The sequence below is a fragment of the Mobula birostris genome, chromosome 18, assembly GCF_030028105.1.
Source record: "Mobula birostris isolate sMobBir1 chromosome 18, sMobBir1.hap1, whole genome shotgun sequence".
Lineage (NCBI taxonomy): Eukaryota > Metazoa > Chordata > Chondrichthyes > Myliobatiformes > Myliobatidae > Mobula > Mobula birostris.
This window is the reverse complement of record NC_092387.1, coordinates 71,309,608-71,330,723: the sequence shown is the minus strand read 5'-3', so window position 1 is coordinate 71,330,723 and position 21,116 is coordinate 71,309,608. Positions and strand designations below refer to the sequence as shown.

Here is a 21,116-nt window from a genome sequence, read left to right as displayed (position 1 = left end):
ACTGTGCACTGGAACATGCTGGTCCTCTTACAATTCAGTATTCTTCAATCTTTCACTGTTTAGGTAATACACTTCTGTTTTTTTAAAAACTTCCATGCCAAATGGGCCATTTTACATTCTCCCTCCAAATTCACTTTGCCAGATCTTTGTCCACTAAAAATCTTTAATTTACACATATAACCTCTCTATGTCCTCTTCATGATTAACTTTCTGTCCCATTTTTCATCAGCAATTTTAGCCTCCATCTAAAATATCTGTATAAATTAAAAGGTTGCAGCCATAGCACCACTTATTACATTTCCCAAATCAAGAGCTATTAATGCCTACTCTGCATTTCCTATTAGGCAATTAATTTTTATTCCACTCCAACATATTACCCCAAACACCTCAAGCTTTAGCCTCTGCAATAACCTTTGATGTGTCTTGCCAAATCCATGACTTTCCTTTTATCTCCAGCATGTTATCGCAAAACTCCCATTCATTTATCAGTTTCACAAACCATATTCACTTTGTACTTTAAGTATTCTGCTACATCTATTCTAATTTTTCCAACATTTTCCATGTGACAGAAGCTAACTGACCTATAATTTTTAACTTCCTGATAATCCCCTTTTATAAACAAAGAATTACATTTATATATTCCAGTCTAAATGCATGTTCTCTGAATCTAGGGAATTGTGGAAAATTAAACCAATGCATCAAATATCTCTGTAGCCACTTCTTGTAAGACCGAGGATGAAGTCCATCGGGATCCCAGAGGCTTGTCAATCCAAACCCCAACACTTTGCTCAATTCTTCAGAAGTAATCATTTCCAGAGTTCCATCCTCCAAAACTGGACTCTCCCAACAGCTAAAATTCTCCATCCTAGGCAAAACCCTGATGAAGCTTAGAAATTATTTCTTTGATTTTCAATTACTTTCAATTCCCTGCCACTTTTTTCCCAGGAATGCCTACTTGTCAGTTATTCAACTTCTCTCCCCAACTCTCTGCTTCTTTCTTGACAAAAGACTCAACCAGTTCCTCTCCATCACCACCCTCCTCCATCTGGCAGAACTAATCCTCACCCTCAACACCCCCCAGTGGCATTTACCTATGTCTCTTTACCTTACTGACCCTCAATAGTTTCTGCTTTCTTTTTGACTTTAATAAGGTACTGACAAAACTTATTTAGACAACCACAATTGCTTCCATTACAAAATGTCAAATTCTCATGGTGGTTATTGATCTGAGGGGTTAATTTGCTTTCTCTTTTCACAGAAACTACCTGATGTACTAATACTTTCCAACACCTTCTACACTTACATCAAGCACCCATTTATAGTAATTCAATTTTATTCTCCCAAAATACCCACAAATTGCTCATAGATTCTATCACTCAACACAATGTGGATTATTCAGAGCGAACAATTACCTTATAATATTGTGTGTCTTTGGGATGCTCAAAGAGACCAGAGCACCTGGAGCAAATTCACCTTATCAAAGGGAGAACATGTAAACTTCACAGAGACAGCACCAGAACTCAGGGTGGGACACAGCTTACTGGACCTACACACACATATATATATGCATATACACGCACACACTATCCAAAAATCTTATACATCACAAAAGTTAGAAAGTTATCTTACTTTTGAGCGCTGACATGGTAAGACATTAAACGGAAATTTCCATCTGGAGGAATAAATGACAGAACTCGCTCAGATTCCCATCGTTTGAAACGAACACATGGATGGAAGCTGACATCATCCAGTAGCCTTGGATTCTGCAGTTGGCAATAATGAACATTTCAGACATTAGCATCTGAACATTTGCTGATTTCAAAGTTCAGTACCTTTTAAACACAAATCTTCAAAATTAGCCCATAGGAGCAAAGAGAACAAGTACTTTACTTACCATGAAGGAAAGAGTAAGGTCTGGCATACCAGTTAGCTTAATGCAAGCATCTATAACACCCTGGATTTCAGCAAAGACTGTTGATCCTAGAAGATATAAAGAAAATTCTATCAAAACTAAAGCCACTAAAAAGGTATGTTTCTACAAACTTAGCATGCTGAAGCTCAAATACATGCATGTTTATTCAACTTCATTCAATATGTTAATTCTTTACCAACAGCTTCATAAGCAACATGTTACTAAGTAATCTTGTTACCTGATTTATCTATAATGGCATCAATTTCTTCTGTAACATCAAAATAAGCTTCATTGTTTGTGTACTTGACTCCTGCTCTCCGCCAGGGGATGTTAGACAGTTGACCAGTTGGAAGCTGATCTCCTATGTTGCTGCTCCCTAGCAGAATTAAACAAAAACAGCTTTAATTCTTTTCATGTGTTACAAAGGTTACTATTTTATTGGGCACAGTTCTATAAACTTGAGAAATGGACACTATTTGTGGAATATATATTCGGTGAAGTTATCCAAATTGATCAAAAAGTTAAGATGATTCTTGCTTTTACAAATTCTTATGTTAAAATACCACTGTGGAAACATTTTATCAGTTAAAGTATCTTTGCACTACTTTATTGATTTCAACTGCAGACCACTACTAGAGGGATATACAATATGTGCCCTACCTCTTTCACCACTTTTGACCAGTAATCAGAGGTGACTTTCTCAATGGCATTACTAACTATATAATGCAGGTAGTTATTCGCATTGAATGTTCAATATAGCACGTTCTGCTTAAATCTTTTAAACTTAACATTGAGGACAACATCACATTGTAACTTATAGTCATTCACAATTACAACATCAGAAAAGGGCAAGGCGAATTCACCCACTGAATCTATGCTGCACTTTGGAATCTACTCTGATGTCCCATCAAAACAGATCTCTTCAAGTACATGAGCAAATGAACTGTGAATACTCTAGTTCTATTACATTCCGAAGAGTATAATGGAAAGCTGAACAAGTTTTCATCTCTGGTAACCTTTGTCGATCATGCCACATCATGCCATCAACCCCAATTCTAATATCCTCTATAAATCGACCAAAAGTTTAGTCTATCCAACTCAGAAGAAATATCGTTCAATTTACTTGAGAACTTTGGAGAATAAAAAATCCAAGATATTGTCAAGACAACAAAAAGAGCTGCAGACACTAGATTATGGAGGAAAAAAAAGCACAACAGACGAATTAATTGGGTCAAGCAGCATATATTTAGGCAAAAAGTGTAATAAACGTTTTGTATTGAAACTCTGCATCAGAACCCTACATCAGGATCCATTTGATTCAGCATCCTCAACTTTACACAAGTTTCCTTTTCCTTCACTAAACTCACCTTGTTTCTTGTAATCCAAGGTTCCCTGACCTTGCCAACTTTGTCTTTCCTTGTAACTGGAACATACCTGCCCTGTACTCTGTACAGTTGGTCTTTAAAACACCATGCAGTTTATAACCTAGCCCCTAGGGCCCTTGTGGCTATGTATGGAGCCTAACTCGGTTGTCAATTCCTCCTTGCCAGCCATGCTGTTCTCTAAGCTAGAAAAGCATGGGACATCAAAAAGCTTGAGTTTTGTTTTGAAAAATTCCGTCAGAATTCTAAATCAGATTAGGAGCGTTGTGAATTTACCAGAGACCTCTGTACAAATACCGATCTGTTTCAATCACTCCTTTCTACCCTCATGGTCAGATAGAACCTACCATGCTTGGAGGGAGAAGGGTCTGTTTTCTATTGAAGACCTGTACATAGAGGGACGGTTTGCAACATTTAGTCTGCTGAAAGAGAAATTTGAGCTGCCTCATTCGCATTTTCGTTACTTACAAATTAGACACTACATTCAAACTAAGATTTGTAATTTTGAAATCCTTCCAGAGGAGCATATATTTTTTGATACAGGTTTCCCCCGCCATCCAAAGGTAGAACGTTCCTATGAAACGGTTCGTAAGCCGAAATGTCGTAAAGTGAAGAAGCAATTTCCATTTATTTATATGGGAAAATTTTGTGAGTATTCGCAGACCCGAAAATAACCTACCAAATCATGACAAATAACACATAAAACCTAAAATAACAGTAACATATAGTAAGAGCAGGAATATGATATGATAAATACACAGCCTATATAAAGTAGAAATACTTCGCTACAACAATTGCCTGCACAGATCTCCGTAGCGAAAATTTCATGCAAGCGCTCTCGGCAGAAAATCTCACGCAAGCGCTGTTGGCATAAACGCGCTCTCCAGTAACCTTTAAGCTATGAGGCTGCCAAATCTACCAAATAACACATAAAAATACACAGCCTATATAAAGTAGAAATAATGTATGTACAGTGTAGTATCACTTACTGGAATCGGGAAGACAGCTTGCCGAGCAAACTGATGATGGTGTGTTAGGCTGAGTCGTCGCAGGTTGGGTGGTGCAGTGGCCCCCACCCTCCGGGCCACAGACCTGATACATTGCCACGAAGAACGCAGCGGTAGCCGGGAGGCACACAGCACATCTTTAAGAAAAAAGCCGAAATAAACATGCTAATTAATTAGGTGCCACCGACACGTAATTGTCGGCCCAGATCAGAGGTGATGCAATCGGAAATCGACACTGATCTGTGCCGACAATTACGTGTCGGCAGCACCTAATTAATTAGCTTGTTTATTTCAGCTTTTTTCTTAAAGATGTGCTGTGTGCTTCCCGGCTACTGCTTCATTCTCTGCGAATCGGTACAGTATCTGTCCAGGGCCCAGGTGTTGGGGTGGTGGGACACGGGGGTGTCATCTCATCGTCGATCAGGGCAGGCAGCTCATCTTCTCCTATGACTGCTCGCCTCAATGTCGAAGATCGAGGTTCATTGTCTGCAGTGGCTGATGTGGAAGGCTTGTTTGACCGCTGAGCCTCGCACATTTTTCTATCATACAGTTGTTTGTAAGGACTCAAACCATCCTGCAAATATCCCCTAAACCTACGTACCCTTTCAAAATTAAAGTCGTACTTTACCATTGCAGCGAAAATCTCACGCAGTTCCTTCATGTTCAGTTCGCTGGTTTCCATTGTTATCCTTTCCTCTTCCAATTGCATCAGCTCTTTATCTATCAGTTCTTGGTCATGGGATGCCAAAACCTCTTCAACATCATCTTCGTCAGCTTCCACAAGTCAAACTCACTTTATCCTTGATTCGTTCACCACGATTGAAACGCTTAATTATGTCTAGTTTTACGCTAAGTGTAACACCCTTACGAGCTCTTTTAGGCTTTTTCAATACCTCAGAACTCATCTTGCTAACGGCTGCTCACAGGCACATGTTTAAGCAATGCCGTTCCGAATCCGGGGAGAGTGGTTGCTCGGGACGCGCGCTGATTTTTTATCGCGTGCTGCCTTTCTTCGTAACAGTGAAAACACCTTCTGAAAGCGAAAACAGAAGGGTACCAATGTAGGTCTTTCGTAACGGGGAGGTTTCGTAAAGCGAACGTTCGAAAAGCGGGGGACACCTATATTTAAAAGAACCCTCCTGCCTCCAAGCATCTAATTTCTAAGTTTGTACGTTTGTTCGATGATTGCACTGTAGCATCTATTGTGAAGATTGGAGACGCCTGGAGAGAGGAGTTGGGCATTGAATTATCTCAAGCTGCCTGGGACAAGAGTTTGTCTATGATACAGGCGCAGACACCAACTGATCCAATTTAAAGTTGCCCACTGTCTCCACTACTCTAAACTTAGATTGCACAGGATTTACCCTTCTGTCTCGCCAATCTGTGATAGATGACAAGGGACGGAGGCCACATTGTCACACACCTTTTGGTTTTGCCCATTACTGACTGGATTTTGGTCCAAAATATTTGATTGGTACTCAAAGGCCTATAGAAACCATAGAAAAACTACAGCACAGAAACAGGCCTTTTGGCCCTTCTTGGCTGTGCCGAACCATTTTCTGCCTAGTCCCACTGACATGCACACGGGACCATATCCCTCCATACACCTCCCATCCATGTATCTGTCCAATTTATTCTTAAATGTTAAAAAAACCCGCATTTACCACCTCGTCTGGCAGCTCATTCCACACTCCCACCACTCTCTGTGTGAAGAAGCACCCCCTAATGTTCCCTTTAAACTTTTCCCCTCTCACCCTTAACCCATGTCCTCTTTTTTTTCCTCCCCTTGCCTCAGTGGAAAAAGCCTGCTTGCATTCACTCTGTCAATACCCATCATAATTTTATACACCTCTATCAAATCTCCCCTCATTCTTCTACGCTCCAGGGAATAAAGTCCTAACCTATTCAACCTTTCTCTGTAACTGAGTTTCTCAAGTCCCAGCAACATCCTTGTAAACCTTCTCTGCACTCTTTCAACCTCATTTATATCCTTCCTGTAATTTGATGACCAAAGCTGAACACAATACTCCAGATTCGGCCTCACCAATGCCTTATACAACCTCATCATAACATTCCAGCTCTTATACTCAATACTTTGATTAATACAGGCCAATGTACCAAAAGCTCTCTTTACGACCCTATCTACCTGTGACGCCACTTTTAGGGAATTTTGTATCTGTATTCCCAGATCCCTCTGTTCTACTGCACTCCTCAGTGCCTCACCATTTACCCTGTATGTTCTACCTTGGTTTGTCCTTCCAAAGTGCAATACCTCACACTTGTCTGTATTAAACTCCATCTGCCATTTTTCAGCCCATTTTTCCAGTTGGTCCAAGTCCCTCTGCAGGCTCTGAAAATCTTCGTCACTACACCTCCAATCTTTGTATCATCAGCAAAGTTGCTGATCCAATTTACCCCATTATCATCCAGATCGTTGATATAGATGACAAATAACAATGGACCCTGCACTGATCCCTGTGGCACACCACTAGTCACAGGCCTCCACCCTGAGAAGCAATCCTCTACTACCACTCTTTGGTTTCTTCCATTGAGCCAATGTCTAATCTAATTTACCACCTCTCCATGTATGCCTAGCGACTGAATTTTCGTAACTATAGAAGATTCTTCCCCTTGGAAGCCGGTCTCGCCATCTTTGGCTATTCGCATTCTACTATTTGCTTCTCTACAGCCATACAACAGTCTCTGATGCTGGGGATGATTGTCGCCAAAAGACTTATCTTGAGGGAATGGAAATCACCCTCTCCCCCTTCCTTTCGGAGATGGATGGCTGACATGACCTCAGTCATTAAGATGGAGAAACCTAGGTTCTTGAGAACCAATTCAATTAAAAAATTTTCAGCTATCTGGGATCCATTACTTGCCTACCTGGACAAGGCCGGGGGCGGATGAACAATCTCCCCCCAGCTGATTTCTCACAGCCCTCATTTGAGATTTAATGTTTAGTATTTTTGAGCACTTTGTACAATAGGCATCCCAGTAATGTTATGTCTCTTTCTTTTTTTTTTGCTTATTTCATTTTTACACATGTCTGAGCTGATATGTTCTTGTTGATTTTATTGTTTTTTTTTGAAAATTTTGAAAATAAAGTATTAAAAGAAAACCATACAGTTTCAAATGGAGGGTGAATTGAAATGTTTGTGTCATTTATGTACAGCATAGAAACAGGCCCGTTGACCTATCTAATCCATGCTAAACTATTTAACCAGCCTACTCCCATTGACCTGTACTGGGACCTTAGCCCTCCATATCCATACCATCCAAACTTCTCTTAATCACTGAAATCGAGCTTGCATTCACCACATGCTAGCAGCTTGTTCCACACTCTCACGACCTCTCAGTGAAGAAGTCTCCCCTTATGTTCCCTTTGAACTTTTCACCTTTCACCCTTAACCCATGATCTCTGGTTGTAGTCCCACCGAACCTCAGTGGAAAAGCCTGCTTGCATTTATCCTATCTATACCTCTTAATTTTGTACAGCTCTTTCAAATCTCTTCTCAATCTTCTACATTCTAGGGAATACAGTCCTAACCTGTTCAATCTCCCCTTATAACTCAAGTCCTCCAGAGTCGCAACATTCTTGTAAATTTTCCCTGTACTCTTTCAACCTTATCTTTCCAAATGAGGCAAGCTTATTTGGGCCACTGGGAGAACTAAACAATGATTTTTAACTGATCAAAGGTCTTAGCCCAAAACATCTTATTCCTTTCCATAGATTTTACCTGACCTTCCTAACTCCTCTAGCATTTTGTGTATTACTCTTGATTTCCAGCACCTGCAGAATCTGGTGTTTATGGCTATTATGGCTTTGAAGTTCAAAATTAATTTATCATCAAAGTATGTAGACTATGAACAGCCTTAGGATTTGTCTCCTTACAAGCAGCCACAAAATCAGAAATCCAAAGAGCCCATTAAAACACAAGCTAAGCACCCAGTATGCAGATATAAGAACAAATTGCACAAACAATAAAAATAAGCAAATAACATTCAGAACTGAAATTTGTACTGCCACCAAGCCAGTCATCAATGCAGCCGATCCAGGAGCTTGTCAGTTGCAGGCCACAGCTTCAGTTCAGTGCAAAGACAAGTAAACCTCACAGAGCATCAAGCTCAACACTGGCCCAGCCCTTGAAAATGGTGAAAAAACATAAAATTTAAGGTCATGTAAACATTTTCATAAGGAGAAACTGGTTCCTACCTGTTATAGAATTAACAACTGAACGAAGAATAGTTGGTGGTTTAATCAGTTCTTTTAAAATGTTGGATTCAGTGGCTAATGGAAACCCATTGTCCAACATCTCTTCTAGGAGCTCGTATACAATCACAACATGATCTTTAATTGATGTCTCTGAGCATTCTCCAAAGTAGTCCTGAAGAGCGAGTACATAATTGTTTAAAAAGTGTCAAGTCATAAGCAAAAGATTCTGAGTGTTCTATATAAAGGTGTAACACTGATAACTTAAGTGTTCTGTCCTGTATATAACAAAGCAGCATAAGTTTAAGTTTTGTATAGACATTGCAGTTTTTTTAAATTTTCGCATAATGTTGCTCCGTTGGTGTCTGGTGTGTATGTGATTAACGTTATGCATCAAGTTTATTTTGTCGATAAATCATACTGCAGTAAGTTTATTACTTAAACATCATGAGTGATACACATCTCAATGATGTTACATATATGCTATTAAAAAGTATTTGATTTAATGTTTCAACACATTAATTGTGGTATTAAAAAGGAGAAGACACAGCTGCCCTCCGGACATGCTGTAGTGCCAAACCTGCAGTGTTTCAGCCACTCGGTGCAGGAACTCGATGACAAAGAGCGGCGGCACCTCCGACTGGATGACGGCCACGAAGAAGATGCCATGGCGGTGGGTGCTGACCAGGTAGTGGTGGGGGGTGGCGAGCACAGGCGCCACATTCTCCGGCTGCCCGGCCTTCTCCTGCGCCTCCAAGAAGTAGTCACAGACGGAGCGGCTCACCACGCTCTTCCAATGCTTCTCCAGAAAGATATCCCCGCTGCTGTTGATGAGAAACAGACTGTGGATCATCGTGGCCGGCCCGCGGCTTTCCTCCTGCCTCAGGACTTCATCAGCCGCGATCCGGGATCCGGGATCCGGGATCCGAGCGCCGCCTCCAATCACTGCAGCCTCAACATGGCGGCCCGGCCCGGCTTGGCCTAGCCTAGCGGGCGAAACGTTTCGCAGCCTTCCCACCGCGCGCGCCCCCGTCCTGTGACCTTCCCACCGGGCGCGTCCCCGAGCGGCTGGCACCGACGGGATGGGTGTTTGCTGCCCGGTCATTGGCGACCCGTTAATAGTTGTGAATTATGTGAAAATTTGAATCTGGTGAAGGTCTTCAGAAGTTTTCAGAGAGAGACCAACAAGCACGGCAGGCAAAATATAATGTCCACTTTGAGTGACAAGGGAGTGGACAATCTGATGTTGGGCGGGACTTGTATATATGCTGGTACAGGTAAGGCCGACTGAGGTGCAGCAAGTGACTTCACAGTAAATGGTGTGTTTGTCATACAGACTAGCACCTCACATTCCATCTAGGTTGCATGTAACCCAATGGTATGAATATTTAATTTTCCAGTTTCAGGTAGGCATTATTTTTGTTTTGTTTCCTTTCCATGTCTTCCTTCCAGCCCTCCGTCACCCATTTTCATCCCCTTTATCCTCCTGGATCCACCCACTGTATCCCTCCAGCATCTGCATTGACAGTGTTTAAGTTGAGAGCTTCAAGTTCTTAGGTGAACATTAGCAGTAACCTGTCTTGATCCAACCACATAGACATCACAGCCAAGAGAGCTCACTAACATCCACTACTTCATCAGGAGGCTAAAGAAATTTGGCATTTCTGTCACCCTTACCAATTTTTATTAATGCATCATAGAAAGCATCCTATCTGGATACATCATGGCTTGGTACAGCAACTGCTCTCCAACTGACCACAAGAGACTACAGAGAGTTCTGGACACAGCTGAGGTGATCACAGAAACTAGCAACACCTCTATACTGCCTCAGTAAAGCAGCCAGTATAATTAAAGACCCCATTCACCCCAGACATTCTCTCTTCTCCCCTCTTCCATCAGGCAGAAGATACAAAAGCCTGAAAGCATGTACCGCCAGGCTAAAGGACACCTTTTATCCCACTGCTATAAGACCTAAATGGTTCTGTAATACAATAAGATGTAAGTACTGACCTCACAATCCATCTTTTTTCCGATCTTGCACCTTATTCTGCACAGATGAGTTGGCTAAAGGGCCATTCTGTGCTGTATTACTCTGTGACCTGGGGAGGACATGCTGCCAAATGTGTTGCTCTACTTTATTGCAGTTGATAAGTTGATAGTTAAGTGACAAATAACATTAAATAGAACCCTTCCTCTCATGGGGATCAATTAAGACAAGGAAAATTTAAAAAACTTGGGCATCTGAAAGAAAACAGGAAACGCTGTAACTCTGGGGTCAGGCAGCATCTATGGAAAGACAGATGGACAACATTTCAGGACTGAATGAGAGATGAATGTTAGTTATCGGTGGAAGAGAAGAAGGGTAAGTTCTGATCAAGGGTTGAGGCAAGTGCGAAAAGGTAACTCCAACATAAGCTTGACAGCTGTGGCAGGGTTGGTATACTAGTACCTGCTACAAGGTGAGAACAAATAGCATGAATGATAATGATGCATCAACCCAAATCAGGTTTCGGCACATTTTGATAGGGAGGAAATTTACACACCTGCATGAGTTCCCAAAGCATACCACAACCCTGTGATTTCAGTCTTAGAGACTGATGTCAGAACATCCTTCAGAAAAATGGATTCTCACCAGGCCCTGACAGCATATCTGGTTCAGTGCTAACAATCTGCACTAACCAAATGGTTGGAGTGTTCAGGGACATCTTCAAATCTCTGCAGTCCAAGGTTTCAACCTGCTTCAAGATGGCATCATAATACGAGTGCCGAAGGAAATCATGGTGACCTGCCTCAATTATTATCATCCAGCAGCACTTACAGTACATCTATGACAATGAATTGTTTTCAGAGATTGGTTATGGTTTGAATCAACTCTGGCCTGGACCCACTTCAATTTGCAGCAGGCCTGCCATCTCACCAGCTCTCTGTTCTGTTCTGGAGAACCAGGAGAACCAGAACATGCAGCAGGCTGTTGTAATTGACTACAGCTTGGCTTTCCACACCATCATCTCCTCTTCACTGACCACTTTAGGCGCAAGCTCACCTTAGGATGGAAGTACAGTGCAAGGCATAAAATTATTATATATTACAAAATAAATAATGCGGAAGTAGGTATTAAGTGGTCATTGACTACTTAGGAATCTGATGGCGAAGTGGAAGTAGCTATTCCTAAGTTGTTAAGAGCAGGTCTTCCAGCTTATGTACCTCTTCGCCAACAGTAGCATTAAGAACAGGCCCAGATCATGAGAGTATTTAGTGAAAAATGCTGCCTTCTTGAGATACTGTTTCTTGAAGGTATTCTCCATAGTGCTGATAGTTGTGCCTGTGTTGCAGCTGGCTGAGAGTATTTAGTGAAAAATGCTGCCTTCTTGAGACACTGTTTCTTGAAGGTATTCTCCATAGTGCTGATAGTTGTGCCTGTGTTGCAGCTGGCTGAGTCCACACACCTCTGCAGGGTCTTTGGATCCTGCATACCAGGCTAGATGCAATCTGTCAGAATGCTTTCTACGTGCATTTATAGAAAATTGCAAGAGAATTTGCTGATAGACCAAAACTACTCCTGGTGTGTCTTCTTCATTATTGCATAAGCGTGTTCAGAATCAGATTCAGCTGTAATATCACTAGCATATGTCATGAAATGTGTTGTTTTGCGACAGCAGTACATAATAATAAAAAACTATAAATTACAATAAGTATACAGCATATCTTCTTCTTCATGTGCCTTGCGCTTTACACGCTTGAGCAATCATGGCTTTCCACATCGAACGATCCCATGCAGTGTCAATGATATCTCGCACACTTAGATCTGTTATTTCTTTCAGTGTTCATATATTTTCTTCTTTGCCTTCCTTTTCCGCTTTTCCCAGGAATATGGCCTTGTAACTTAAGGCATTCTATTTCTCCCTTTGTGATGACATGGCCCAGGAATTTAAATTTCTTCTCATTTAATGTTCTAATTAAAGATCTTTTTGTATGGGCACGTTGGAGTACTGTCTCATTAGTCACCCTATCTCTTTATGATATTTTCAGCATTCTTCTAAGAAACCACATTTCTGTTGCTTCTAAGTTTCTTTGGAGTTCTGGTGTTATAGTCCATGTTTCGGAAGCATACAGCAAGATTGACCAGATGTAACATTTTAGTAGCTTAAGCCTTGTTGTCATAGAAATGTGTCTGTTGGTAAAAATGGGGTTCCATTTTTTGGAAGTTGGTTCTGGCAACGGTAATTCTTTTTATTTCTACTTTACTTCTAGCATCTTGTGATATAAAGCTATCAAGGTAATTAACATAAAAAATGCTGGTGAACGCAGCAGGCCAGTTAGTCCTGACGAAGGGTTTCGGCCCGAAACGTCAACTGTACCTCTTCCTATAGATGCTGCCTGGCCTGTTGTGTTCACCAGCAACTTCTTTTTATGTGTGTTGCTTGAATTTCCAGCATCTGCAGATCTCCTCGTGTTTGCAAGGTAATTAAAGCTGGTCTTTTGTTCAATCTCTTGGTTACCGATGTACAATTGGCAGTTGGGAGTATCATACTGTTTTGATATTACCATATATTTGGTTTTTTGACAGTTGACGGTTAGATCAAATTCTGCACTTGTTTGTCTGCACAATGTCTAGGAGGATTTGTAGGTATTCTGCAGCATTTGCTATTAGGGTGGTATCGTCTGCATATCTTATATTGTTGATGTTAACACCTCCAATTTTTATCCCATCTAGGTCTTCTATTTCTCTGAGAATTATTTCACTATAACAACTCCAGTGAGGCAACACATCCCTAACTCCTCTTTGAATTTTAGTCCAACTGCTTATTATTATCATCAATTTTTACCGCCGTCGTTTGGTTCCAACATAAATTTTGAAGCAGTTGTTGGTCTCTTCCGTCAATGTTTAGATTAGCAAGAATTTGAAATAATTTTTCATGTTGCACTTTGTCAAATGCTTTAGTGAAATCAATAAAACATAAAAAGACGTCATTTTGATATTCAATTGCCCTTTCTGAAAGCATTCGTAGTATGAAAATTGCATTCCTAGTTCCTCTATCCTCAATAACCTCATATTGTAGTTTAGAAGTTTCTGGTCTTGTTTTTAATTCGACTCAGAACAATTCTCAACAGAATCTTTATACAGTATATTAAAAAAAGTAAAAATAAATAGTAAAAAGAAGAGGGAAAATGGTGTTTGTGTGTGTCACTACAGCAAAGACCCTCTCTATCCTCCCGCCATTACCCGGAGCCGCGCGCATCTCACAGGACAGGATCGGTTCGCCGCGCGCACGTCTTGGCCCACCCCGGTGCCATGCGCTTGCCACTGGCCCCTCCCCCTCCCCGCAGCCCTGAGCCCGTAGAGCAGCTGGAGAGATGGCAGCGGATGAGCCCCAGCCGGCCAAGAAACTTAAACTGGAAGCCAAGCCCCTCAGGTAAAAATAAAGTGAAATGGTCACTCCGGCCCGTGCACTGTCCAGATGGCGGCCGTTCCCCTGATCTGTGACTGCCCCACGGTCCAGGGGAGGAAAGAACACGCCGGCAGTAGGCAGGAGGTTAGGATTGACGCCTCCCAAACCGCGTTCGGTTTGGCCCTGTTTCCGACCATTCAGCTAACATCGAGTCCGTGGGTTGCTTCTTTCCCTACCCCCTGCAACGTGTTGAGAACCGATGGTCTGACTGACCCCCACCCCGGTAACTCCCCTTCATTTCTTCTCTCCCTCCCCAGCACGATGAAGAGAGCCCCCAAGACGTCGGCATTCCCGACCGGCGGGTTACTGTACTTAATTATCCCCGGCTGTGGTTCACAGTTTGCGCGGGTTCCTCACAAACTGCAACATGTTCTGAAGGTCGAGCACGACATCAAAGAGCCCACAGACCGGAATCAGGCCTGAGCACAGATCATTCAAACGTGTCAGCCTTACTGCTGAGTACTTACGTTAATTCTTGGCCAAAATGTACCTTATTTCTATTAATATTATACAAGCAAATGAACACCCTTAAAGATAGTCTTTAAAGATACTTGACATGTCGAACATTGTGATAGATCACAAAATATCATTGATCCAGTCCAACTGAGTTTTTCTTTCTTTCCAGTTTAAGTTTCATCGAAGTTCTAAATCTTGATAATTTTCTAATTTACTACAATCTTGCTGCAATGAATGCATTTTACTATTTTGAACAGAATACTTTAAAATAACAGTACGTAACTATCCATTGTGATTTATAATCAGAATCCCAGGATCAGGTTTATTAGCATGAAATTTGTTTTGTAGCAGCAATACGGTGCAAGTACATAAAAATTACAAGAAGCTACAATAAAAATAAGTGCTGTAGAAGGAGAATAGTGACGTAGTGTTCACGGGTTCCTGGACCATTCAAAAATCTGATAGCCGATCAAGAGAAAATCTGCAGATGCTGGAAATCTGAATGTTGAGAAGTCTGAACAGATTAGATATGGCAAAGTTATTTCCCATGGTAGGAGATTCTAGGACAAGAGGGCACGACTTCAGGATTGAAGGACGTCCTTTTAGAACTGAGATGCGGAGAAATTACTTTAGTCAGAGGGTGGTAAATCTCTGGAATTTGTTGTCACGAGTGGCTGTGGATGCCAAGTTATTGGGTGTATTTAAGTCAGAGATAGGTAGGTTCTTGATTAGCCAGGGCATCAAAGGGTATGGGGTGAAGGCAGCGGGGTGGGCAATGACTGGGGTTTGGATCAGCCCATGATTGAATGGCAGAGTAGACTCAATAGGCTGAATGGCCTACTTCTACTCCTATATTTTATGGTCTAAATTCAAGCAACGCGCACAAAATACTAGAGGAAATCAGCAGGCCAGGCAGCATCTATGGGAAAAAGTACAGTCAACATTTGGGGCCGAGACCCTTCAGCAGGACTGGGGGGAAAAAAGATGGGGTGTAGATTTAAGAGGTGGGGAGGGGAGAGAGAAACACAAGATGATATGTGAAACTGGGAATGGGAGGGATGAAGTAAAGAGCTGAGAAGTTGATTGGTGAAAGAGATACAGAGCTGGAGAAGGAGTAGTCCGATAGGAGAGAACAGAAGGCATGGAAGAAAGAAAAGGGGGAGGAGCACCAGAGGGAGACAATGGGCAGGCAGTTTCCCAATCTACGTTGGGTACTCAACGACCGATGTAGATTGGGAGAATGTTTCGTTGACCACCTACGCTCCATCCGCCAGAAGAAGCGGGATCTCCTAGTGGCCATCATTTTAATTCAGCTTCCCATTCTCATTCAGTTATGTCAATCCATGGCCTCCTCTACTGTCGCGATGAGACCACACTCAGGTTGGAGGAACAACTTGTATTCCGTCCGGGTAGCCTCTAACCTGATGGCATGAACATTGATTTCTAGAACTTCTGGTAATGGTCCCCCATCCCCTTTTCCCTTTCACACCTTATCTCCTTGCCTGCCCATTGCCTCCCTCTGGTGCTCCTCCCCCTTTCCTTAATTTCAATGCCTTCTGTTCTCTCCTATCGAACTCCCCCTTTTCCAGCCCTGCATCTCTTTCACCAATCAACTTCCCAGCTCTTTACTTCATCCCTGTCCCTCCCGATTACACCTATTACCTTGTGTTTCTCTCTCCCCTCCTCCATCTTTTAAATCTACCCATCTTTTTTTCTCCAGTCCTGCGAATGGGTCTTGGCCCAAAATGTCAACTGTACTTTTTTTCCATAGGTGCTGCCTGGCCTACTGTGTTCCTCCAGAATTTTGCGTCTGATAGCGGAAGCTGTTTCGAAAATGTTGAGTGTGGGTGTTTGGGCTCTTGTACCTTCTCCCTAATGGTAGCAATGAGAAGAAGGCATTTATAGTGTTATCAGAAAGTGAATTTACCAATGTTGAAAGTTTACCCACATTGAAAGTTTTATTAATGTTTATCAGATTATTTACCAAAACAAATCAAGTGCATTGGTGGCACAATGCTTCAAAAAGAAATTAGTGACTAGTGATTTAGACTTTAAATCCAAGGGCCAGGATTCAAACATCAGCAATTTAAAGTTGGTTACTAACTTGAAATTAAAATCATGTTCAGAAAGTAGAAGATGCTGGAAATTGGAAATTAAAATAAACTATATGGAAGATAATCAATTTGATCAGGCAGCAACTGGAGAGAAACTGAGAATGAATGTTTCAGGTAGGGAATTTTATACCATTTAGATTTGTCTATCACATGTATGTCAAAACAAACAGTGAAATATGTCCTTTGAATTAACAACCAACGCAACCTAAGGATGTACTGGGGTCAGCCGATAAATGTCATCGTATATTCTGACACCAACATAGCACACCCATAATGTTTTGCAGAACGTTCACCATATCTGAAAAGTCAGAAAAACTGCTAAGTGAAAGGGCTGGAATGAAGATAAAAAGCTGGAGACTGGGATCTAAATGTGATCGAGCTTCTCAAACACTTGTAATGGCATAAGAAGAGGGCAGTCAGCCCTCTGGGTCCATGCTTTCCTCCCAAGACAGCAATCCCGTTGGTCTTGTTTCAACTTTCTATTTTCCTGAATGATTGCCACTTATTCTCAAGCAAATGCCATAAAGGCTTCATTAATTCTGTCTGCCATAACCCTACAAAAAACAAATAATTTAGAGAAGCCATATAATCTACCCAGAAATATTTAGGATGTTGAGGGAGCCCATAGCATCCGGAGGAAATCCACGTCAAGTCAAGTCACTTTTTATTGTCATTTCGACCATAACTGCTGGTACAGTACACAGTAAAACCAAGACAACGTTTTTCAGGACCATGGTGCTACATGAACAAAAAAAATACTACACTGAACTACGTAAAACAACACAAAACCACACTAGACTATAGACCTACGCAGGACTGCATAAAGTGCACAAAACAGTGCAGGCATTACAATAAATAATAAACAAGGCAATATGCACAGTAGAGGGCAGTAGGTTGGTGTCAGTCCAGGCTCTGGGTATTGAGAAGCCTGATGGCTTGGGGGAAGAAACTTCAGTGCCTTTTGCCAGATGGCAGGAGGGAGAAGAGTTTGTATGAGGGGTGCATGGGGTCCTTAATAATGCTGTTTGTTTTACGGATGCAGCGTGTGGTGTAAATGTCTGTAATGGCGGAAAGAGAGACCCTGATGATCTTCTCAGCTGACCTCACTATCCGCTGCAGGATCTTGCGATCCAAGATGGTGCAATTTTCGAACCAGGCAGTGATGCAGCTGCTCAGGATGCTCTCAATACAACCTCTGTAGAATGTGGTGAGGATGGGGGGTGGGAGATGGACTTTTCTCAGCCTTCGCAGAAAGTAGAGACGCTGCTGGGCTTTCATTGCTGTGGAGCTGGTATTAAGCGGCCAGGTGAGATTCTCCACGTGGTCATGAGAGAATGTACTTTGGGTGTTTAAGAGAGGGTATGATTGTCTGTTAATCATTGTTTGGAGACGCCTGGGGATGGAAGTAGAGGAAGCTGAATGGAGGCTGTGAAAATATGCTGGAACCTTGAACACAGAATAGTACAGCGCAGTACAGGCCCTTCAGCCCACAATGTTGTGCCGACCCTTAAACCCTACCTCCCATATAACCCCGCCACCTTCAATTCCTCCATATACCTGTCTAGCAGTCTCTTACATTTCACTAGTGTATCTCCCTCCACCACTGACTCAGGCAGTGCATTCCATGCACCAACCACTCTCTGAGTAAAAAACCTTCCTCTAATATCCCCCTTGAACTTCCCACCCCTTACCTTAAAGTCATGTCCTCTTGTACTGAGCAGTGGTGCCCAGGGGAAGAGGTGCTGGCTGTCCACTCTATCTGTTCCTCTTAATATCTTGTATAGCTCTATCATGTCTCCTCTCATCCTCCTCCTCTCCAAAGAGTAAAGCCCTAGCTCCCTTAGTCTCTGATCATAATGCATACTCTCTAAACCAGGCAGCATCCTGGTAAATCTCCTCTGTACCCTTTCCAATGCTTCCACATCCTTCCAATAGTGAGGCGACCAGAACTGGACACAGTACTCCAAGTGTGGCCTAACCAGAGTTTTATACAGCTGCATCATTACCCCGCGACTCTTAAACTTTATCCCTCGATTTATGAAAGCTAACATCCCATAAGTTTTCTTAACTACCCTACCTACCTATGAGGCAACTTTCAGGGATCTATGGACATGTACCCCCAGATCCCTCTGCTCCTCCACACTACCAAGTATCCTACCATTTACTTTGTACTCTGCCTTGGAGTTTGTCCTTTCAAAGTGTACCACCACACACTTCTCCAGGTTGAACTCCATCTGCCACTTCTCAGCCCACTTCTGCATCCTATCAATATCCCTCTGCAATCTTCGACAATCCTCAACACTATCCACAACACCACCAACCTTTGTGTCATCTGCAAACTCGGCAACCCACCTTTCTACCCCCACGTCCAGGTCATTAATAAAAATCATGAAAAGCAGAGGTCCCAGAACCGATCCTTGTGGGACACCACTAGTCACAACCCTCCAATCTGAATGTACTCTATCCACCACGACCTAGCAGGCAAGCTAATTCTGAATCCACTTCGCCAAACTTCCCTGGATCCCATGACTTCTGACATTCTGAATAAGCCTACCGTGTGGAACCTTGTCAAGTGCCTTACTAAAATCCATGTAGATCCCATCCACTGCACTACCCTCATCTATATGCCTGGTCACCACCTCAAAGAACTCTTATCAGGCTTTTAAACACGATGTGCCCTTCACAAAGCCATGCTGACTGTCCCTGATCAGACCATGATTCTCTAAATGCCCATAGATCCTATCTCTAAGAATCTTTTCCAACAGCTTTCCCACCACAGACGTAAGGCTCACTGGTCTATAATTACCTGGACTATCCCTATTACCTTTTTTGAACAAGGGGACTACATGCGCCTCCCTCCAGTCCTCCAGTACCATTCCCGTGGACAACGAGGACATGAAGATCCTAGCCAGAGGCTCAGCAATCTCTTCCCTCGCCTCATGGAGCAGCCTGGGAAATATTCCGTCAGGCCCCGGGGACTTGTCCATCCTAATGTATTTGAACAACTCCAACACCTCCTCTCCCTTAATATCAACATGCTGCAGAACATCAACCTCACTCATATTGTTCTCACCTTCATCAAGTTCCCTCTCATTGGTGAATACCGAAGAGAAGTATTCATTGAGGACCTCGCTCACTTCCACAGCCTCCAGGCACACCTTCCCACCTTTATCTCTAATTGGTCCTACTTTCACTCCTGTCATCACTTTGTTCTTCACATAATTGAAGAATGCCTTGGGGTTTTCCTTTGCCCTACTCGCCAAAGCCTTCTCATGCCCCCTTCTTGCTCTCCTCAGCCCCTTATTAAGCTCCTTTCTTGCTACCCTATCTTCCTCAATAGATCCATCTGATCCTTGCTTCCTAAACCTCATGTATGCTGCCTTCTTCCACCTGACTAGATTTTCCACCTCGCTTGTCACCCATGGTTCCTTCACCCTACCATTCTTTATCATCCTCACCGGGACAAGTTTATCCCTTACATCCAGCAAGAGATCCCTAAACATCGACCACATGTCCATAGTACATTTCCCTGCAAAAACATCATCTCAATTCACACCAGCAAGTTCTAGCCTTATAGCCTCATAATTTGCCCTTCCTCAATTAAAAATTTTCCTGTCCTCTCTGATTCTATCCTTTACCATGATAATGTTAAAGGCCAGGGAGCGGTGGTCACTGTCCCCCAGATGCTCACCCACTGAGAGATCTGTCATCTGACCCGGTTTGTTACCTAATACTAAATCTAATATTGCATTCCCCCACTCGGCCTGTCAACATATTGTGACAGGAATCCGTCCTGGACACACTTAACAAACTCTGCTCCGTCTAAACCATTGGAACTAATCGGGTGCCAATTAATATTATGGAAGTTAAATTCACCCATGATAACAACCCTGTTATTTTTACACCTTTCCAAAATCTGCCTCCCAATCTGTTCCTTGGTATCTCTGCTGCTACCAGGGGGCCTATAGAATACTCCCAATAGAGTAACTGCTCCCTTCCTGTTCCTGACTTCTGCCCATACTGACTCAAAAGAAGATCCTGCTACATTATCCACCCTTTCTGTAGCTGTAATAGTATCCCTGACCAGTAATGCCACCCCTCTTCCCCTTTCTCCCCTCTCTATCCCTTTTAAAGCTATGTTATCCCACTTTTTAAGAAAGGAGGGAGAAAGAAAACGGGGAATTATAGACCAGTTAGCCTGACAGCAGTGGTGGGGAAAATGCTGGAGTCAATTATAAAGGATGAAATAGCGGCACATTTGGATAGCAGTAACAGGATCGGTCCGAGTCAGCATGGATTTATGAAGGGGAAATCATGCTTGACTAATTCTTCTGGAATTTTTTGAGGATGTAACTATGAAATTGGACAAGGGAGAGCCAGTGGATGCAGCGTACCTAGACTTTCAGAAAGCCTTTGATAAGGTTCCACATAGGAGATTAGTGGGCAAAATTAGAGCAAATGGTATTGGGGGGTAGGGTACTGACATGGATCGTAAATTGGTTGGCAGACAGGAAACGAATAAGGATTAACAGGTCCCTTTCAGAATGGCAGGCGGTGACTAGTGGGGTACCGCAAGGCTCAG

The 21,116-nt window shown here is 42.5% G+C and overlaps 2 protein-coding genes across 6 annotated transcripts in view; one reads left to right on the top strand and one right to left on the bottom strand.

Moving 5' to 3' along the window:
• Nucleotides 1-9,718, bottom strand: part of LOC140212225 (AP-1 complex subunit mu) — a 31,221-nt gene extending 21,503 nt beyond the window's left edge. Inside the window, exons 1-5 of the mRNA XM_072282948.1 lie at nt 9,095-9,718; nt 8,518-8,689; nt 2,151-2,288; nt 1,895-1,980; nt 1,630-1,763 (exon numbers count right to left, since the gene is read on the bottom strand). Of these exons, the coding sequence (XP_072139049.1) occupies nt 1,630-1,763; nt 1,895-1,980; nt 2,151-2,288; nt 8,518-8,689; nt 9,095-9,619 (1,055 nt within the window). The 5' untranslated portion in view covers nt 9,620-9,718. The remainder of the gene's footprint in view (nt 1-1,629; nt 1,764-1,894; nt 1,981-2,150; nt 2,289-8,517; nt 8,690-9,094) is intronic.
• Nucleotides 9,559-21,116, top strand: part of LOC140212226 (adenosine kinase-like) — a 297,931-nt gene continuing 286,373 nt past the window's right edge. For 4 of the 5 annotated variants that reach the window (XM_072282954.1, XM_072282950.1, XM_072282953.1 and 1 more), the window contains exon 1: nt 13,832-13,928. In XM_072282954.1, coding sequence (XP_072139055.1) covers nt 13,870-13,928 — 59 coding nt within the window. In that variant the 5' untranslated portion in view covers nt 13,832-13,869. Of the gene's footprint in view, nt 9,792-13,831; nt 13,929-21,116 lie in introns of those variants that run through there. The other variant, XM_072282952.1, reaches the window with a different exon arrangement.